General features: G+C 38.4%; 1 protein-coding gene across 1 annotated transcript in view; it reads left to right on the top strand.

The window, feature by feature from the left end:
* Positions 1-17063, top strand: part of ROBO2 (roundabout guidance receptor 2) — a gene marked incomplete at its 5' end in the record, with an annotated part of 461552 nt that overhangs the window by 330902 nt on the left and 113587 nt on the right. The window contains 2 exons of the mRNA XM_084279241.1: positions 9253-9380; positions 12615-12626. Coding sequence (XP_084135367.1) covers positions 9253-9380; positions 12615-12626 — 140 coding nt within the window. The remainder of the gene's footprint in view (positions 1-9252; positions 9381-12614; positions 12627-17063) is intronic.

Raw genomic sequence — 17063 nt, 5'->3', positions numbered from 1 at the left:
GGATGAAAGGGAGGCAGGGGCTGGTTTATTTTTGTGTACATAGCATTGAGATGATGTACAGTGCTGACAGGGTACCCCCACTGTTAGTTCTTTTGGTTAAGGATCCCTCTTCTCTGGTTCGTATTTTTGCCTGTCAGTGATCACTTCCTGTACTGTAAGTTTGAAAGTATTCCTTACAGTTTTCTGAGGAAAACATGGCCAAGTGAAAGTGTAAATTAGAGTATTTTTTGACATTTAAAATCCCTGAAGGCATGGCACTGAATAATGTCCTGTAAACACATCATCCCACAGTCACCCCAGAGGTCTATAGTCTAACCTGGTAGTTATCTGCCATTCAATATGGAATATTAAATGCTGTGAGCAAAAGTGTTAGATGCATGGCTCTGTAGGCTGATCAGCAGAGAAGTGGTTAATAACACTGACATTTAAATTGGCTTCATGTTAAGTGTCAGTTCTCACCACAGAGCTGAAGAAGAGCTATTGTTTCAGGCAGTCTGTTTGTGGATGCATGAAAACAGTCTCCAGTTGCTTACATAAGGGTCAAGGTTGGGAAAATAGCTTTACAACTCCACCATAAAAGGATTGTGTCAACAAGCAGTCCTGCCTACATGTTTTCTCTTTATGCTGTGTGAACCATTGGTGATCTATGAAGTGATCACTGGCAGCACACTTGAAATAGGATGGTCACAAGAGAATGTTTTATTTTTTTTATTCACTCTTATTTAACATCCTAAAATGGTTATATTTCAGAGAATTAATGAACTCACTAGCAGAATTCCAGAACAAAATATAATGCCTCAAATATGAGTTTCTCAGAATTTTCCTCTCACAGAAGACTGCAGTAAATAAATGGTCTTGCAGGAAGGATACCTAAGAAAACAATGTAGAATTTCACTCAGAGTCCCTCTTCTGTTGCTTGAGTATTTCTTTAGCATCAGAAAAGCAGAGTATACTATGTCAGTGTAGTATTCAGTCAGTTTATACTATGTATTTATAAATTTCAGAATATTGATGCAACCTCCTTTCTTGAAAAGTATAAGGATATTAAACAGTTTAAGCTCACTATTAGTTTAATTACTGTTGAAATTATAAAATGAAAAAGTAAAAATGGTTATCCATACAGTTTTTTCATAAAGCCCTCAGGAGAGTTGGTAGCTACATTCAAGTGGGAGTAAGATTCAAGAGCTTAGACCACAGCATTGTAAATGCTACTGGAATGGCTTCTCCACAGTGATGTCTTGTGCTTCCAACCCAATGCCATCCCTGCATGAGATACAAAAGTTGGCATCTCAGTTAAAAACAAACAAAAAAAAATCCTGTCAGAGAAAATGCTGTAAGGTTAAAGTTCTAACCCTAAAAACTACTTTCCAGCTTCTATTGTTAAGTCCTATGACTTAACATTAGCAAAATGTACTTTTTAATAATATGACTTCTGGCTCAACTGTAATATTGAACCACTTTCATTAAAACATTAACATGACTTCATCTTTAAATACCTCTTCAAGTTTGGTTACTGATTCAAAATACAGATTAGAAAATATTTCAGTTCTCTAAGAAGTTTATCGTAATCATTCATCATGCTTAAGGCAAATAATAATAGACAGGCCAACACAAATTCTGATTATTTCAAAGAACTCATAATCTCTGTGCTTCTGGTAAAAAAAATAAAAGTGCATCAAGCCATATTTAGTGAGTGCAAGATACCAGTCTGGGCTCAAATATTCTCACTGTGTTCCAGTCCTTGCAGTATCATTTCCATTTCTTAAAAGCAGAAATGGACAGAACCAGTATTTTCCATTTCCTTAGAATTAATTTCAGTGGCATGTGCTGAGCAGATAACCCTAAGAATCAAGGGTGCTTTTCTGATAGATGAATTTATGACATGGGCATTACTAACACAGATCTCTCCAAACGCCTGACAAATGTGTCTCATCTGTGAGGGAAAGGACTACTTCTGGTGACAGGAGGATAGGTCTCCATGCCAAGTCATTACATGGTCTCTTAGCTCATACTTCCACCGATGTTCCAGTTTTTGAAATGTGGAGCTCTGTCTGCAACTCAAATCAAATCAGAAGGCCATTTTGGGTAATTATCATGTAGTAATTCCCTATGTGTACTTCTCTGTGCAAACAAAGATGTAGAGGTGAAAGATGGAGCCTGCATCACTTTACATAGAAATTACTGAGTCCTTGATTCCCAAAATAGGCTTTGTTCTTACCATCTATGTGTTTATTTCAATGGGAGTAAAAAAAAAAAAACACAGTCTCATTTCTTTCTTGGGACTCTTCTGAGCATGTGGCTACTATTTTATGAGGCACCAGTTATGTGCATTCATGTATGTATGTTTATGTGTACTGCGGAGTGTAATGCTTCCAGAGAAGTTAGAAAGTACCATTTTCTTGGACACAGGTACAATTTCACAGTGTTGGTCCAATGGATGTAACTGTTAGAAACAGCTTCTATGAGGTTTAGACCATTGCATTGAATGCTTCAGTTTAAGGCACAGTGCAGTGTGAGTTTGTGGTTTATGTTATGGCAATTGAAAGTGTCCACCATAAAACATTAGAATCTCCTCATAACAAGACATAAAAGATTTTGGACCAAAGCAAAACTTGCTATTAGTATATTTTAAGAAAATCAAAATAGTGATGTAGTATTCACAGAATTGTATAATCACAGAATGGCCTGGCTTGGAAGGGACCTCAAAGACCACCTAGTTCCAACCCCTCTGTCACAGGCACGGACACCCTCTGTGAGAACAGAAAATCCCCATTCAACCTGGCCTCAAACATTGCCAGAGAGGGTGCAGCCACAGCTTCTCTGGGCAGCCTGTGCCACCCTTACAGTAAACAATTTCTTCTGAATATCTAATATAAATCTACCCTCTTTCAGTTTAAGGCCATTACCCCTTGTCCTGTCACCACACTCCCTGACAAACAGTCCCTCCCCAGCTTTCCTGTAGGCTCCTTTAGGTACTGGAAGGCTGCTAGTAGGTCTCCCCAGAGCCTTCTCCAGGCTGAACAAGCCCAACTCTCTCAGCCTATCTTCTTAGGAGAGGTGTTCCAGCCCTCTCATCATCTTCGTGGCCCTCCTCTGGACTTGCTCCAATAGGTCCATGTCCTTCTTATGTTGGGGACACCAGATCTGGATGCAGTACTCCATCCAGGTGGGGTCTCACGAGAGCAGAGGGGCAGTCACCTCCCTTGACCTGCTGATCACGTTGCTTTTGATATGGTTGGCTTTCTGGGCTGCAAGTACACATTGCTGGCTCATGTTGAGCTTCTCTCATCAACCAACACCCCAAGTCCTTCTTCTCAGCGCTGCTTTCAATCCATTCTCTAAACAGTGGTTGGGATTGCCCCGTCCCATGTGCACTTGGCCTCAGTGGGCTTAATGAGTTTTGCACAGGCCCACCTCGCAAGCCTGTCAAGGTCCCTTTGGATGGCATCCCTTCCAGTCTGTTGACTGCACTGCACAGCTCAGCATCGTTATTAAACTTACCAAGGATGCACTCAATCCCACTGTGACCACTGAACATCACGAGCCACTAAGCTGTTACTTAGTTCTTATTCTGGTTTGTTGGAATAAGGGCAGTGAACCAATTTATGTGACATATATACCTTGCACTAAGAAATTCAAGGTAATGTCACGTTCAGGTAATGTCACACTGTGTTACACCTTTCTCTGTCATGAATGGCATAGCCAAAGAATAAATGGGAATCTGGACATGTAGATTTGAGTGACAGCCATCCTGTCAGCTCCTTGGGGATAGCTCCCTGGTAGCTCAATTTATCTTAGCTGTAAGCAATGCCTTAGAGCCACCCATCAAGAAACAGCTCTGATTTCAGAAGTGCAACAGAGTAATTTGAGACCAATGTACACAAATGCATGTGTTTATACTCTTTCAGGTTTTACTAGGGAAAAATAGTCAGAGGATCCTTTTCCTTTGCCTCAGAAAGCTGTCCCTCTCATAGGTTTGTGCCTCTTTCTTCTTCCACTTATCAATGTATAGGATGGAAGTGAAAACACCCAAACATTTCTTGTAAGGGAGCTGGAAGTAGGGGTAGCTGCATCACTGATAAGAATGGAGGCTCTTTGATCTGCTTCTGGATCACAAAAAGCTGAAGCAGGTAAAGAGCTCATGCTTCCTACCTCACAGCAGCTTCTCTATGGCTCACTCCATCTGGCACCAATAGCCTAGGAGCCAGTGAAAAGCTGTGGCACTATGCTGAGAGCTGAAGTGCCAGCACCACAAAATAGAAGTGGAGACAGAAGCTTAAGCCTCCTTAACTACCTCCTGTTTACTCTGGTTTTGGCCAGTAGCATCTCTCTATTTGGGCTCCCTAATCATTGATGTTGTGAGTAATCTTGAAGCTTTGTGTGTGTTTTCAAAATAGCCTGGCAAACAGGCAACAGAAAATAAAGCAAAGTAATTTTTGTGCCATCTCTAAAAAACACGAAAGCCTACATACAAAGATTCTGATATTTTTTTAAAATTTCTTTATTTATTTGCAGCAATGTTTTAGAAGAAAATAAGTGCCTGGTATAAATCAATGTAAATTTTTTGAGGCCAGTGACATCAGTTGACAACAGTTAAGATATGACTTTTTCTCTTGTAAACTCCCTTTTGCAAGAACTATATCTTATTGAGTTGGATTTGTTGAACTGATGTTGTAATGCAGTCTCAGAACTTTAAAATACACAGCTGAAGCAAGAGCATCCTTGTATTACCAGTTGGATGTACTTGGATCTCTAGAAATGTAATGACTCCAGCTGCAGACACAGTTTTGGTATCTCTGCATGCGAAAGACGGAGAGGTGCACATATTCTTGAGCATAGCTGCACATGGGTATTTAAAAATCTGGAAATCTGAGGGTTCTGTGAAGTAAAATACATGTCAAATGGTAAAAAAAAAAAAACAACCCACATATTACTAAATCTCTCTAAGTTCAGTAATGTATTGGGTATCTTGGGGGTTTTCTGTTTGATAACCATGGAAGATTGGTGGCGGAGTATGGACAGATAGACATTTGAATGTGGGGAAAAAATGACAAAACTGGTTTAATTCAAGATTATTCTTAGATGCTTAAGCCAATGCATGAATCCAACCTCAGTATATTAATTTGTGATACTTAAAAACAGTTAATGTGTTTTGTTTAATTTGTTATTTGGTTGAGCAGATGGTAATGGTTTTGACACAATTCAGTTTTTTATTTTTCTTCTTTTCTTTTCTTGAAAAAGACAAGGCTCTTTTTCCCACTTTGTCACAGCTGGTTACCAATCAATCTCAATTCACGGTACAGTGATGATAGCACATGTTGTTCAGGGGCCAAATCTGATTGGGTTGCATTTTCAGCAGTGTTTCATATCAAAAAACCCTCGTGTCTGTATGGCAGTGACTGTCAGCACACTATTGTACAACTGTCATTAATCAAAACTAGCAACAATGAATGCATTCATATGTGCCAGAGACTGCCAGATTTCACTCAAAATCACCCAATTTCTATTAGAATTTCCTCACCAGCAGTGTTTCCTCATCTGCTTGTTGTTTCTGTTTCTTTCTTCCTTTCCAGTCCCCTTTCCCCCCTTTCCCCCCCTCGTTCCTTCTTGGTTAATTAAAGACAGACCTGCTCTATTACTGGTAGAACAGACATTATGTAAGGTGGTGCCCAAAAGTGGCTGGTTTATATCTAGGCACAGACTGACTGGCTGTTTAAAACACCTCTCCCAGCTCAGCCTGGTGGCTGAACTCTAAGTTAAACTGAAAGGTTAAGCACCTCCAAATGTTTAACTAAGAGAAGTACTTAAAATCAATTAGATGGCCATAAACATGTGAAGCTGATGTCTGACGCACTACGTTTTCTGCTGAATGTTGGCATTAGTTGGCTAGGAGTCAGCAATATTTGGGCAATATGTCAGAAGGTGTTTCTTGACACTGCACATATTTTGAAGGCACTGCCTTCTTAGTGCACTGGCAACATTAAGGGCAATTTAGCCAGTATGCTCTGGTTTTCTGCCACGTTTTCATCAACCCAGGAGGTTGGGAACCTCTGTCTGTAAATGGTATTAGCAGTCAGAGGGCCCTGATGCTGATTCCTAAGTGATCAATGGCACTGATGCAGATGAGAGTGAACTTCTCCAGAAACCAAGGTGGAAACATCTTGCTGTGGGGATGTAAGGCTCTGGGACTGAGAGGAGAGAAGACACTCTTTAAGACTCTGCAAGTGGATGCCTAAAAAATGGAAAACATATTCAGGTTTCACTCTGTGTTACTTCATGGTCCCTTTCTCACACAAGCTCCTTGTGCTGCTGTGGATCAGGCTGAAAGCCAGTTTTCTTCCTCTCTCCTTCCTGCCTCCTTCATCTGTCAAAGCTCTTCACTGAACCATGGTGACTTCTGGGGGTGGTGTGGGTGGAACAGATGACTGAGGGGCAGCGTATCAATACTTCAGGACAGCAGATGGTTATAATATCCCATGGGTCCATCTGTGTATGATTCTAATTGCTAGATGGCAAGTTCTGTCAGGGTGGTCCAGAAACCCAGTATGGCCTTTTTGGAGAAGCAGACTGGGAGAGCTGGACCCATCCTTGGAGTAATTGATAACTGGGCCATGACAGTGACATGTTTACGCCACCCTCCATTTCACGACCCAAGTGGGCCGTGGTGGCTGTATCCTCGCTCTGCGTCCTGGCATGCCATGCAGCTGGCTCGTTCCCCCAGCAGCCTTTGCACAATTTGCATGATTGGCAGGTGCAAGCATAAAGACTGCTGAAGCCTCCAAGGCAGCTGGCTGGCATGCCCACACCAGCACATCGGTGAGATGAAGAAGAGCGACTCAGCTGCAGCCCACGGCAGACTGGAGGACCCTGTCCCAGGCTGCCTACACCCCAGTTCGAGCAGCCACTCAGTCAGATACAGTCCCACTGCCTGTCAGTTTTTTATTCTGCACAGCAATAAGTGAACCACAAGGATGTTATTTGTCCTAAAAAAAAAGAAAAAAAAGCAATGAAATAAATGGCTAATTGTTGCCCAGCTTGATAACTGTGATTCCTGTATCCAGCTCGTATTTATATTTGAAATGATCTTAGTTTTCTCATCTTACAGGAGCTGAATACAACTTTATATTTTTAATCCCCTAGGGCTGGCCTCATGCCAAGAAAATAAGCGTTCTCTGTTGTTTGCAACTCTGTGGTTGCCAAAGACAAATAACTGCTCCATCATTGTGGGATACTGTTATCATATTCTTGAGATTTTTAAAGGAGAAAATTTGCCTTTCCTCTCTTAGGAAAGCAGTGTTTTCTGTTTGCCATTGACTAGTACAGCACAGCGTGCAAAACAACATAATTTGTGAGCAGTCAGGAGGAAATGTGCCTCAACTGCGTATGGCTGTTGAGTGTGGTTGCAATAGATCTGTACTGGTGCAGAAACTGTGTATTAAGTTCTCCAGTGTCATAACCTTTTCTCCCTTCCCTAGTGGTACTATGCTAGCAAAAAATAAATGTCCCTGAAAAGTTCTGATGTTTGCCATGGCATCTGTTCTTCCCCTCTTATTCATTAGTTAAACCTAAAGTACTACATATACATATAATTAAGTGTAACCTCTAAGAAAGGAGGTATTATATGTATTTATATTTATCTCTGACAGAATGGGTAGCTTCAGTTTGGTCATCTTTAATTCATTTTGTGCTAACAAACAGAATGGATTTGCTGAATATAGAATGAAGCTGTATTGCATTGTGAGTGGGAAAAATTGTCTTGACTTCTCTTTATTCTTGGAATTGCTAGTAATGCTTAATTGATGTAATGAGCTTTAAAAGTTTCAACATATAGGAGCTTTTGAGGTAAAATGCTTTAAAGTCTCTTTAGCACACAGTGCTCTTTCTACAAGTCTATACTAATGGAATCAATAGCAGTATATATTCTGTAGACAGAAATGAATGTTTGGGAACCTAACAACACCCTTGTAACTAATTGTATTACATTCTTATTCATCAAAACATTTAAGAGTGCTCTTCCATATAATTTCAATTGGTTTGTTAAACAAGTCCACAAGGTCTTTACTGTATAACAAAGAGAAGAAAAAGTAGTTGTTTCTGAAGGTATGTCATGAGTGTGTATACAGAGAGAAAGGGTACTCATGTCTCCTGAAATCTCAATCTTTCTTTAGAGTTTCATGTTCCTATTTCACTATTTCATACATGTGAATGTGAAGCTAACTCACTAAAGATTCAAGGTGACGTAATTAACGTATCATGGACTTATTGTGTCTAGAAGAAATGTTTTTGAAAATAATTTGATAAGAAAGTATTTCAAGAATAAAATATCCGTGCTGAAAACCAGGCTTTTCTTAATTTGGGAGCCAAAGAAATTTCATACAAGATAAAGTCTCCCATTGACTTTACTGTGCTTTGGATCAGAGCCTGAAATAGTTTTTAACCTTGACTTCTGCAGGACAATAACAATTTAACTGAAAATGTTTTTTCTAGGTGTAAGCACTCTAAATGCCTTGAGAATGAATGCTCACTGCGTGCTGAAGTACTTTGTATTATTTCAAGTTTTATACATCCTTGTAGGGCTAGAATTATTACAACAGCAGAAATAAAAGAAATGGGCAAAGCATAATTTAATTGTTTTTCATTTCTTTTAAGAAAGAGAAAATGTTATTGCCCACCCTTAATGAATCATCTGGTAGTATTTCTCTGAAATTGATAAATCTCCTTTAATGTACCTCTTCAATAAATGTCACCTTCCGGAGCTTAAATATATTTGTTATTGTTTGTAATTGTGTAGTGTCAGATCCTACCAACATGCTCACTGTTTCCCTAAGGGGTTGCTGCTATAGAGAAAAATCATATATAAAATGAAATTTCCAAATCAGCAAAAGGTAGAATGTGTGGCTCACGTAGTTAAAGGCATGATAAACCTGAGCTGTCATGTATTGATAACTGATGTCTGATAGCTTAATTTTATCTTATTGCTCTAGATCAAGGACAAAGTGAATGATATTATTAATAAAGCCCTAATACTGACTGAACATAGCAATACTAATTTTATGTAAAGTTTCTAACTAATGCAGAATGCAATAAAAATGTCACGAAGATTAATGCTGGGTGGAATTATCTAATGTTAGATAATAATTTATCTTCCAAACTTGGCTCCAAAATACATTCAGACTGGCATACTCAAGGTAAGAGTTTTGCTTCTTTTCTGTTGTTGACAGAAAGAGTTCACATTCTTTTTCTGTTACACAGGTATGACATCAAAGATGACTACACTTTGCGCATTAAGAAAGCCATGAGCACAGATGAAGGAACATACACGTGCATTGCTGAGAACCGAGTTGGAAAAGTGGATGCTTCTGCTACCCTCACTGTGCGAGGTGAGTGTTCCCACAGAGGGAGGGCATGTGTCCTGTATGGATAAATCACTTTCTGATGAAATGGGATACATCCTTACTTGGCTTTGTGTGGGTTTCACATACCCTTTGCAATTGTGAGTGCTGCACTGATTTACAGCAGAGGTGAGGTCCCGGTCCTGTTCATCTCTCAGGCAAAATTTTAATTTACTTCAATAGGATAGGATCTCCCTGCAGTTAAAGACCTGTTCCAATGTCTTTTCATTGAAGAACAAATGCATATATATGCATAACCAAGCACTAGATAAGGCCATAAACTTCAATATGTTTAGGCTATTATTCACACTCCTTTCTTTAATAAGTTTAAGGAGTATAGTAAGTAACTACGGTTATTAATGCCAAACATATGCAGATACTACTGTTATGTGTTTAAACTCTTTGCCATTACTCTTTATCTGAAAGAAAAACCTCAGCCAAAGGAAAAAGAAAATCCTAACTAAATTTTGTAAGTATTACAAGGTAAAGACTAACATATCCTCTCCTAAAATATTCTTGGTCTCTAGTATCCACTCAGTGTTTATGTGCTGCTTTGTGATGTGTTAAAGAGGTTTTGAGATCAGTAGAATTATGAATTGCCAAAATGTCTTTTGTGACAGTAGAAACAGACATGCTAAAGATTATGGGGAGAGAAAAAGTTTTTAGGGTAATATTTCCCTATGAGTAAATAGAATATAATACTTATTACTTCATTCCAAAAGATAAGCAGCGATTTGGCACAATGGATATCATGCAGGCACTATTTCACAGTTTAGTGGTGCATGCTGACGGTTTTCAGTAGAGCTGTGAAAGGTTAATAAAAACATTTTTAGCTTTATCTGTTCTTCTCTTTTCATACACATTAAATCAAATGTTCAAAGTCTCAATGGATTGCTTTATTAGAACCGGGGTCAACTGACCCAAGAGGCCAGCTTCCATTTCCATCCATTTAATGCATGGACACAGTTCAGTTTAATTTGCTGAATTCAAAGGGAAAAAAAGCACTGAGTGGCTTTGTAGAGGGGGGTAGATGTTGGTGTATAACAAAGAAAAGAGAGTATTGTGATAATCCATCTGCTGAAATATTACCTCAGTGTTCATTTTAGACAATAAGTGATAATGCAGCTCTTCCCATTTTAGGCTGAAGAAGTAGATTTACCTGCTATGTGCTTGTGTAAGCAATTGTTCTTCTGTTTTGTAGCGTGAGAAAAATAGTCACTACAGTGAACTCCCAGAAATATTCTCGCTCTGTTCCTTTGTCACAGGCAGAATCCCGGCATCCAATAAATCTGGCAACTAATTCGGTAGTTTTTAAACACTCCTAGAACTGTGTCCACTCTATACATTACTGAGCAAGCCTTTCAGATTTGCTACCTGGACTTGAGTTATAAACAATAGCTACAACCAAGCACAAAATCCTTTGAAATCACTGAAGCTTGAACTTGATGAAATTAAGGTGAAAAAAACCCGAGGAAATATATAATTTAATCGATTCTCCTACAGTAAAGGCAAGTTTTCATTATCTTGGGTATTTTTCCCCCCTGGGTTTGTCATTTATAGTCAAATTCATAGTGTTTATCCAACACAATGGAAGCCACAGTACTATAAACATATTAAATGTTCAGGATATGACAGAAAATGAGAAAAGCCACGAAATTCAATGGAGAAACTTATTACTCTGAATTTTCTGCAAACAAAGGTTTGGGAAAATGCCTGTTGACTTTAAAGGAACAATGAACAATGGTTGTTTTAATCAAGGAAGCCTTAATTCTGAATTTTTAAACTTCTGCCAGTTTTCTCCGAAACTGGATAACCACTCATCATGTAGAGGAGCAAAACAGCATAGCACTTCAGAATTTACAAGAGTGCCTTGGTCCTTGCAGGTGTTGTGCAGTTACAGCTGCAAACCTGAAAACAGCAGCATTAACCTTAGCTCCCTGTTTCATGGCACCATCTTCTCAAAAGAGGGGGTGTGGATGCAGTTGGTGTCCCTGAAGGCTCAGCCTTCATACCCTCTCCTGGAAAGGTGCACATCACACTTATTCCTTATCTCGCTGCAGAAGGAATATGTCCTTAATAGTAGAGGTCATACAGTGTTAAAACAGATGATGGATGAGAAAGGGCATCAGGTTTGAAATAGTTAAATGAAATGGGTATGCCAAAGAAAGGATAAAGCCATTGACAGGTTGAGAACTAAGACTCCTTCCATACTGGGTTACCTCTGAATCTACATATCTTAATTTTGACCCTGCACATAAACATACAGAGCTGGTTAACTTCTGAAAAAGAAGAAAGATTTTTTTTTATTCTTTATTTTTTAAATTGTGCTGCTGTTTAGAAATGTGTAACTACTGCTTTCTCACCTAACCAGATGCAACCTGGATTCCAGTTTATGTCCAACTTTTCACCTCTTCTGAAAGGAGATGTCTATATTTTAATAACAGAGGGACTGACAGCCCTCTTCCCCAGCACACGTATAATGAAGGGCTGTTGCTATAATCAAGAAATCACTTGTTGCAGCAGCAGCTTTCAATCTTGATATCAACCTGAAAGAGTATTAACCTGTCGATCATTCAGCAGCAATGTTTTTAGGAAGTAGAAGGTATCTAAGCAGTAATTTGGGAGGTTCTGGGTTGAAATCCCTGCGGCCATTTCAGCCTGCTTGTTATATTTTCATCAGCACTCTCAGTTGAGGAAGAAGCAGTGTGCTCTAAGCTTTCATGTCCACTATTGAATGAAAAAAAAAAACTGTCCTGGGCTTTCTGGAGCCCTTACTGCTGTACTGACTGGCCGTGCTTAAAATTCAATTGGCATTTGACTCAGAAAGCAAACGCCTTGCATCTACTGGCATGACATTTGGCAGTCTGCAGCTTAAATTGATGTGTTCATCGGGAGCTAAAAGTTTGTGCTAATGCAATGCAATTTTTCTTTTATCAGGCATTAACAATGATACTTGATGATGGCATGCAAAGATAATAAAAATGTTTCTCAGAGAACGGTTCCAGTCAGCTTGTTGAGATGCTATGCTCAAGTAAACGTGCTAATAGTGGCACGTGGCTAACAACAGTAAATATTTTGCTTAGGCTGTCATTTGAGGGGTTAGAAATCATGGCAGTATCCATAGTAGAAGGTAACATTACACGTCATGCATTCTGACAGATATTCTTTTCTTTTTTTTAATTTCTTTTTTATGTTCTCACTACACCATTGTAATGTCAACAGCTCGCCCCGTTGGTAAGTAACCATCCTTCTATCCATTTTAGCATGGCTTCATGCAATGCTTCATCTTTCATTTGCAACAACATTTGACTGGCTGAAATTAGCAGCCAGTGCTTAATAGTCTTAACTGTCTAACACCAGGCAAGTGATTTTGACTGATAAAGTGCTGTTCTGAACTTTGTATTTTCTGCTGTGTCATGTATAAACGGATTTGCCAAATCACCAACAAATACCAATCACTGAATCGGGGAGGGTGCGATGGTACTGAGCCAAAATCACTCATTCAGATGTTTTAACAGTCTATTTAAGGGCCTGGTATAAAAGCCATTGAAATCAACAGAAAGGATTATATTGACTTCGGTGAGCTTCTATCAGGCCCTAAATGATCAGCTCATTATGCTTTTATTGCATAGCAGTAAAAGCACAGGCTTTGCATGTCCCGTCTTTCTTGTATCTTTCAACGAGTTTGGAAATTAAGTAGTTCTGAAATTGCAGAGGGGATGGAGTAGATTTCCGTGCTTGTTAAGAAAGTTCATCATTGATTTTTGCCCTTTGGTCATCTTGGAGTGCATTTTGGAATGCACAGTATAGGATGCAGACCGTTCTGAGTAACAAGTCCAGAGGAAGACAACCACTGGATTTTGAATTCCCACACTGAAAATTTGTTTCCTTCCTATACCTTTGAAATTACTTCTGAAAATTTATAAAAATAACTGAGCACAATGGGAAAATTGCAACTGTCAGTAGCTGAAATTAATTTTTGGTGTTCAGAATTACGCTGAACGTGTAATTTAATTTTCATTCACGGATGTTTACTCTGTGCCTGTGTGGATTTTCTAAATAATATAACCAGTTGCACCATTCCTCTGATTTTTGTAGTTTGTGTTTAGATGTATCTTTTAGATTAATTATATGGTTACTCTGATTTTTTTTATTAGTATGAAAAGTATGTACTGGTGTTTATGGAGATTACTGAGGGGTTTAGCCTGTCTTTATGTAGTGAAAACTCATGTTGGCCATGCATTTGACTAAAGTGTGTGAGTTTGCACTTGTCTCAGCTCTTCTACAGTTACAAGTTAGAGAAAGAGAGTTTGGAATAATTTAAAGATAAAATCCAGGTTAGGTTTTGTTCCAGAACTAAGGTGATCCCATGCTTATTAGCTTTCTTGAACTAGCGTACGTGGAGCCAAAACAACTACCTCTACAGTCACAGCATGGCTTATCCATACCTGGAAGATTCCTTGTGCAGAATGGAAATTCACTATTTTCCATTTGGGATTTTATTAGCACCATTTAAACCCCATCTATTACTTTGGCATTACTCTAGTTCTCAAGAAACTAATTCTCAGAAATTGTAACAGTGTAAAACTGGAATAAACTTGTAAAAAAAATTTTCCTCTGTTTAGAAAATATAATAAGAATGTAGATGCTTCAAACGTAAATCTATCAAGTTTGGGTGTGGAATATAGGAAATAATGAAATCTCCTTTCTCATGCACAAAGAAAATGCTACAAGATTAAAAGTATTTTACTTCTAGATATTTTCCTCTCTTTGATCACTCTTAAAAGAAAGGTACGACAAAAAATCACCAAAGTAGAGACTCTTTCAGGCTCGGTGAATGCCACATACAATAAATGACTGGAGAGTCACAAAAATGATAGGTTTCAGTAGAGTTGGTGGTGTCTCATTTCAGAACACTGATTCTTTTTTAAGGCTTTTCAGGCTGTTGAGTCATCCATGATTCCATCTCCAAAGCTTATAAAGAAACTCTTGGTCTCAAGTTACTTTTTGTTCAGGTATATGATCCCCTTGTGTGACCATGCTCTGGTCAATTTGTCATATTCCCTGCCTACGGTATTTTATTTTATTACATCTGGTACAAAGAAAAGTCTTCTTTTACATGGTCATATGGTCTTTATCACATTATTTAAGTTGTTATATTTGGAAATTGTGAAAAGATTGTTAAGTAAGTAAGTCCAGCCCCCAAGATAAACATACAGAACTCCCATACAAGTGTGTAGGGAGGGATTGCTGTATACAAGCAGATCACTTTCTTCAGATCACCTTTATCTGATCCTGTACCTGTAGAAAGGGCAACGCTGTCCTTCTGGCAGTGTATGGCTTTACCAGTTTTTTGCTAAGGATCTGAAATTAGACTGATATCTACAGTTCATATCTCTGTTTCAGTCAAGAGTAGGCAAAACAGGTAGCTGCCGATCAGGTTTTTTTGAAGTTTAAAGCCTGGCAGAGCAAAACAAAGCAGCTTCCCACTCCACACTCTACCACCAGTTCCCCACCACGAAGCCCCAGTTACCTTCTGCTAAAACTGTCATTTTACAAGAATGGTGAGTCAAATCTTGTAGTGTTTTGTTGTTGTTGTTGTTGTTCAGGAAGTTAACTGGAACGCAGAGCAAAACCACCCCTCCTTACAGAAAGGATGCTAAAGCAAACACTACTTAATGTTGTGAAGCTCACAGCACTCTAGGAGTATGACATTTTAACAAAGTGTATATATGTATTTAGATATATGTTCAGCTTCAGGGTAACAGTTAAAAGTTTATACTCTTTCATGACACCTGAGAATTATCTATGTACCTCTACATTTCATCACTACTTCCAATTCAAAGCAGGCATGTTTTGTATTTAATTGTGTTTTAAAGACCAAACCATTTTATTTTGATGCCTTTCACCAAAGAATATAGGAATGGGTTTTGTCATGTTCTAGGATTGCAATTCTGAATGATTTTCTATTCAATTTTTGCCTGCTTCAAGTATTTATATTCTATTAGTTGGGATACTTTATTTTAATTTCAGTTTGAGTGGAAAACTCAGGAATGGGATTACCAATGACCGTGCTTGATTCAAGCAGTTATTAACATGTGGTGTAGAGCGCTTAGAAAAATGAGGTATGGCTCTGCCTGAGGTGGATGGCAGCTGGTGAATTTATCAGCTCTGTGCCACATTACTCATCATGTTTGGGATTGCTGCTAGGAATAAATGTGTTGCCCATTTCTAAAATAGGTGTCCCCTCATTTATAACCTTTTGAAAAGATTTCCAACAGGATTTACAACAGATGGATTTAGGAAACAAGGTATTTATCCCTATTTAGACCTTTTCTCTTGTTATTTCATCTATTAGATGAGTGTTCCAGTTGAGCAAGTTAGTATTTTTTCACTTTTGCATTATACTGTATTTCTTAAGATACTTGCGAAGGAGAATAGCTGTTAAAAAAAGCACAAAAGTTGGGAGAAGCCCAACCATCTTTTCAAAAGCAGTTGTTAATCTGCTTTGAGAGGGAGGACCTAAAGTTCAAACAGATCTATGAAGATCTGTCTTATGTTTCAGTTATCTTTTCACTAATCATCAAAAAAAGTCATTCAAATGACAGAGTACTGTGTTTTCAAATTAATTTCAACTACGCCCAAGAGAAAATACAGTTCTTTGCATTTCGACTGCCTTGCCATAAGTTTACTTAATTTATTGTCATATGCTATGATTCTTCTTCCCAGAAAGATCCAACATGCAGCAAATTGGTAGATACTTCTGTGTCACCTGGAAACTAAGTATTTGGAATTAACAAAGGACATCAACCAAATTATAAAACTTCCCTACCATGTTGGAGATGAAAAGAAGCAGATAAGACACCTGCCATGAATTTTCCAAATTTCACATTAATTAAATATGGTCTATTCACATTTAAGTGCAATGTGACCTTATGATGCATTTCATTCTGCTCTGGAAAGTTTTCATGACATAAATCAACCTGGCATGACTTAATGGGCTGTTAAGGGTGGTGCAGCATGGAACATAAAATAGAAAGGGCTGCATCTAAACTAAAGTTATATTAGGTGTTGTGCCTAGAAATGATATTTTTCAGGTTGTTCAGATTGATGAGAATGACTTCTCTTTATTCTTCTCCATTCTGACTCTTGCAAGGAAAGTCTGTATAGGACAACTAATTTTTTTTTCTTAGTATATTCATGAAAATATCACCTTCACTTGAGACACTGAGGTTTTTTTAAATATCAGCAACGGTAATTGGTGTGTGACAGCAGAGATGAGATCATGCTTGGCACTGCAGTGCTATCATACAGTGGCAGAAATCTCAAATCTAGATCAAAATGTGGTACGTTGCCTGCCTGCCTACTGCTACTACCTATAGAAATTTTCAAATGAGGCAGTAGTGGACATTAGGCTTGGGGGATATATTTCTTCCTTAAGGGAAAGAGTAACACGTAATTCTTGTTTAAAAACAGGCAAATCCTTCAGATTAAAGAGAGAAGTTTGCCATAGAATGAAATTCAGATTTCTTTGTATACCAGTAAGACTTGTTCTAACATTTCTTGGACTTTTAAAGATCAGTCTAAAAAGTCCAGTTTAAAAATCCTGAACGCTTGCCTAAGCATTTCTACTTCAGTAAAACTCCACTAGCTGAACTTACATTTGAATCA

Source organism: Gallinula chloropus (genome assembly GCF_964237585.1).
Source record: "Gallinula chloropus genome assembly, chromosome: 1".
Classification (NCBI taxonomy): Eukaryota; Metazoa; Chordata; class Aves; order Gruiformes; family Rallidae; genus Gallinula; species Gallinula chloropus.
This window is presented reverse-complemented; position numbering and strand designations above follow the sequence as displayed.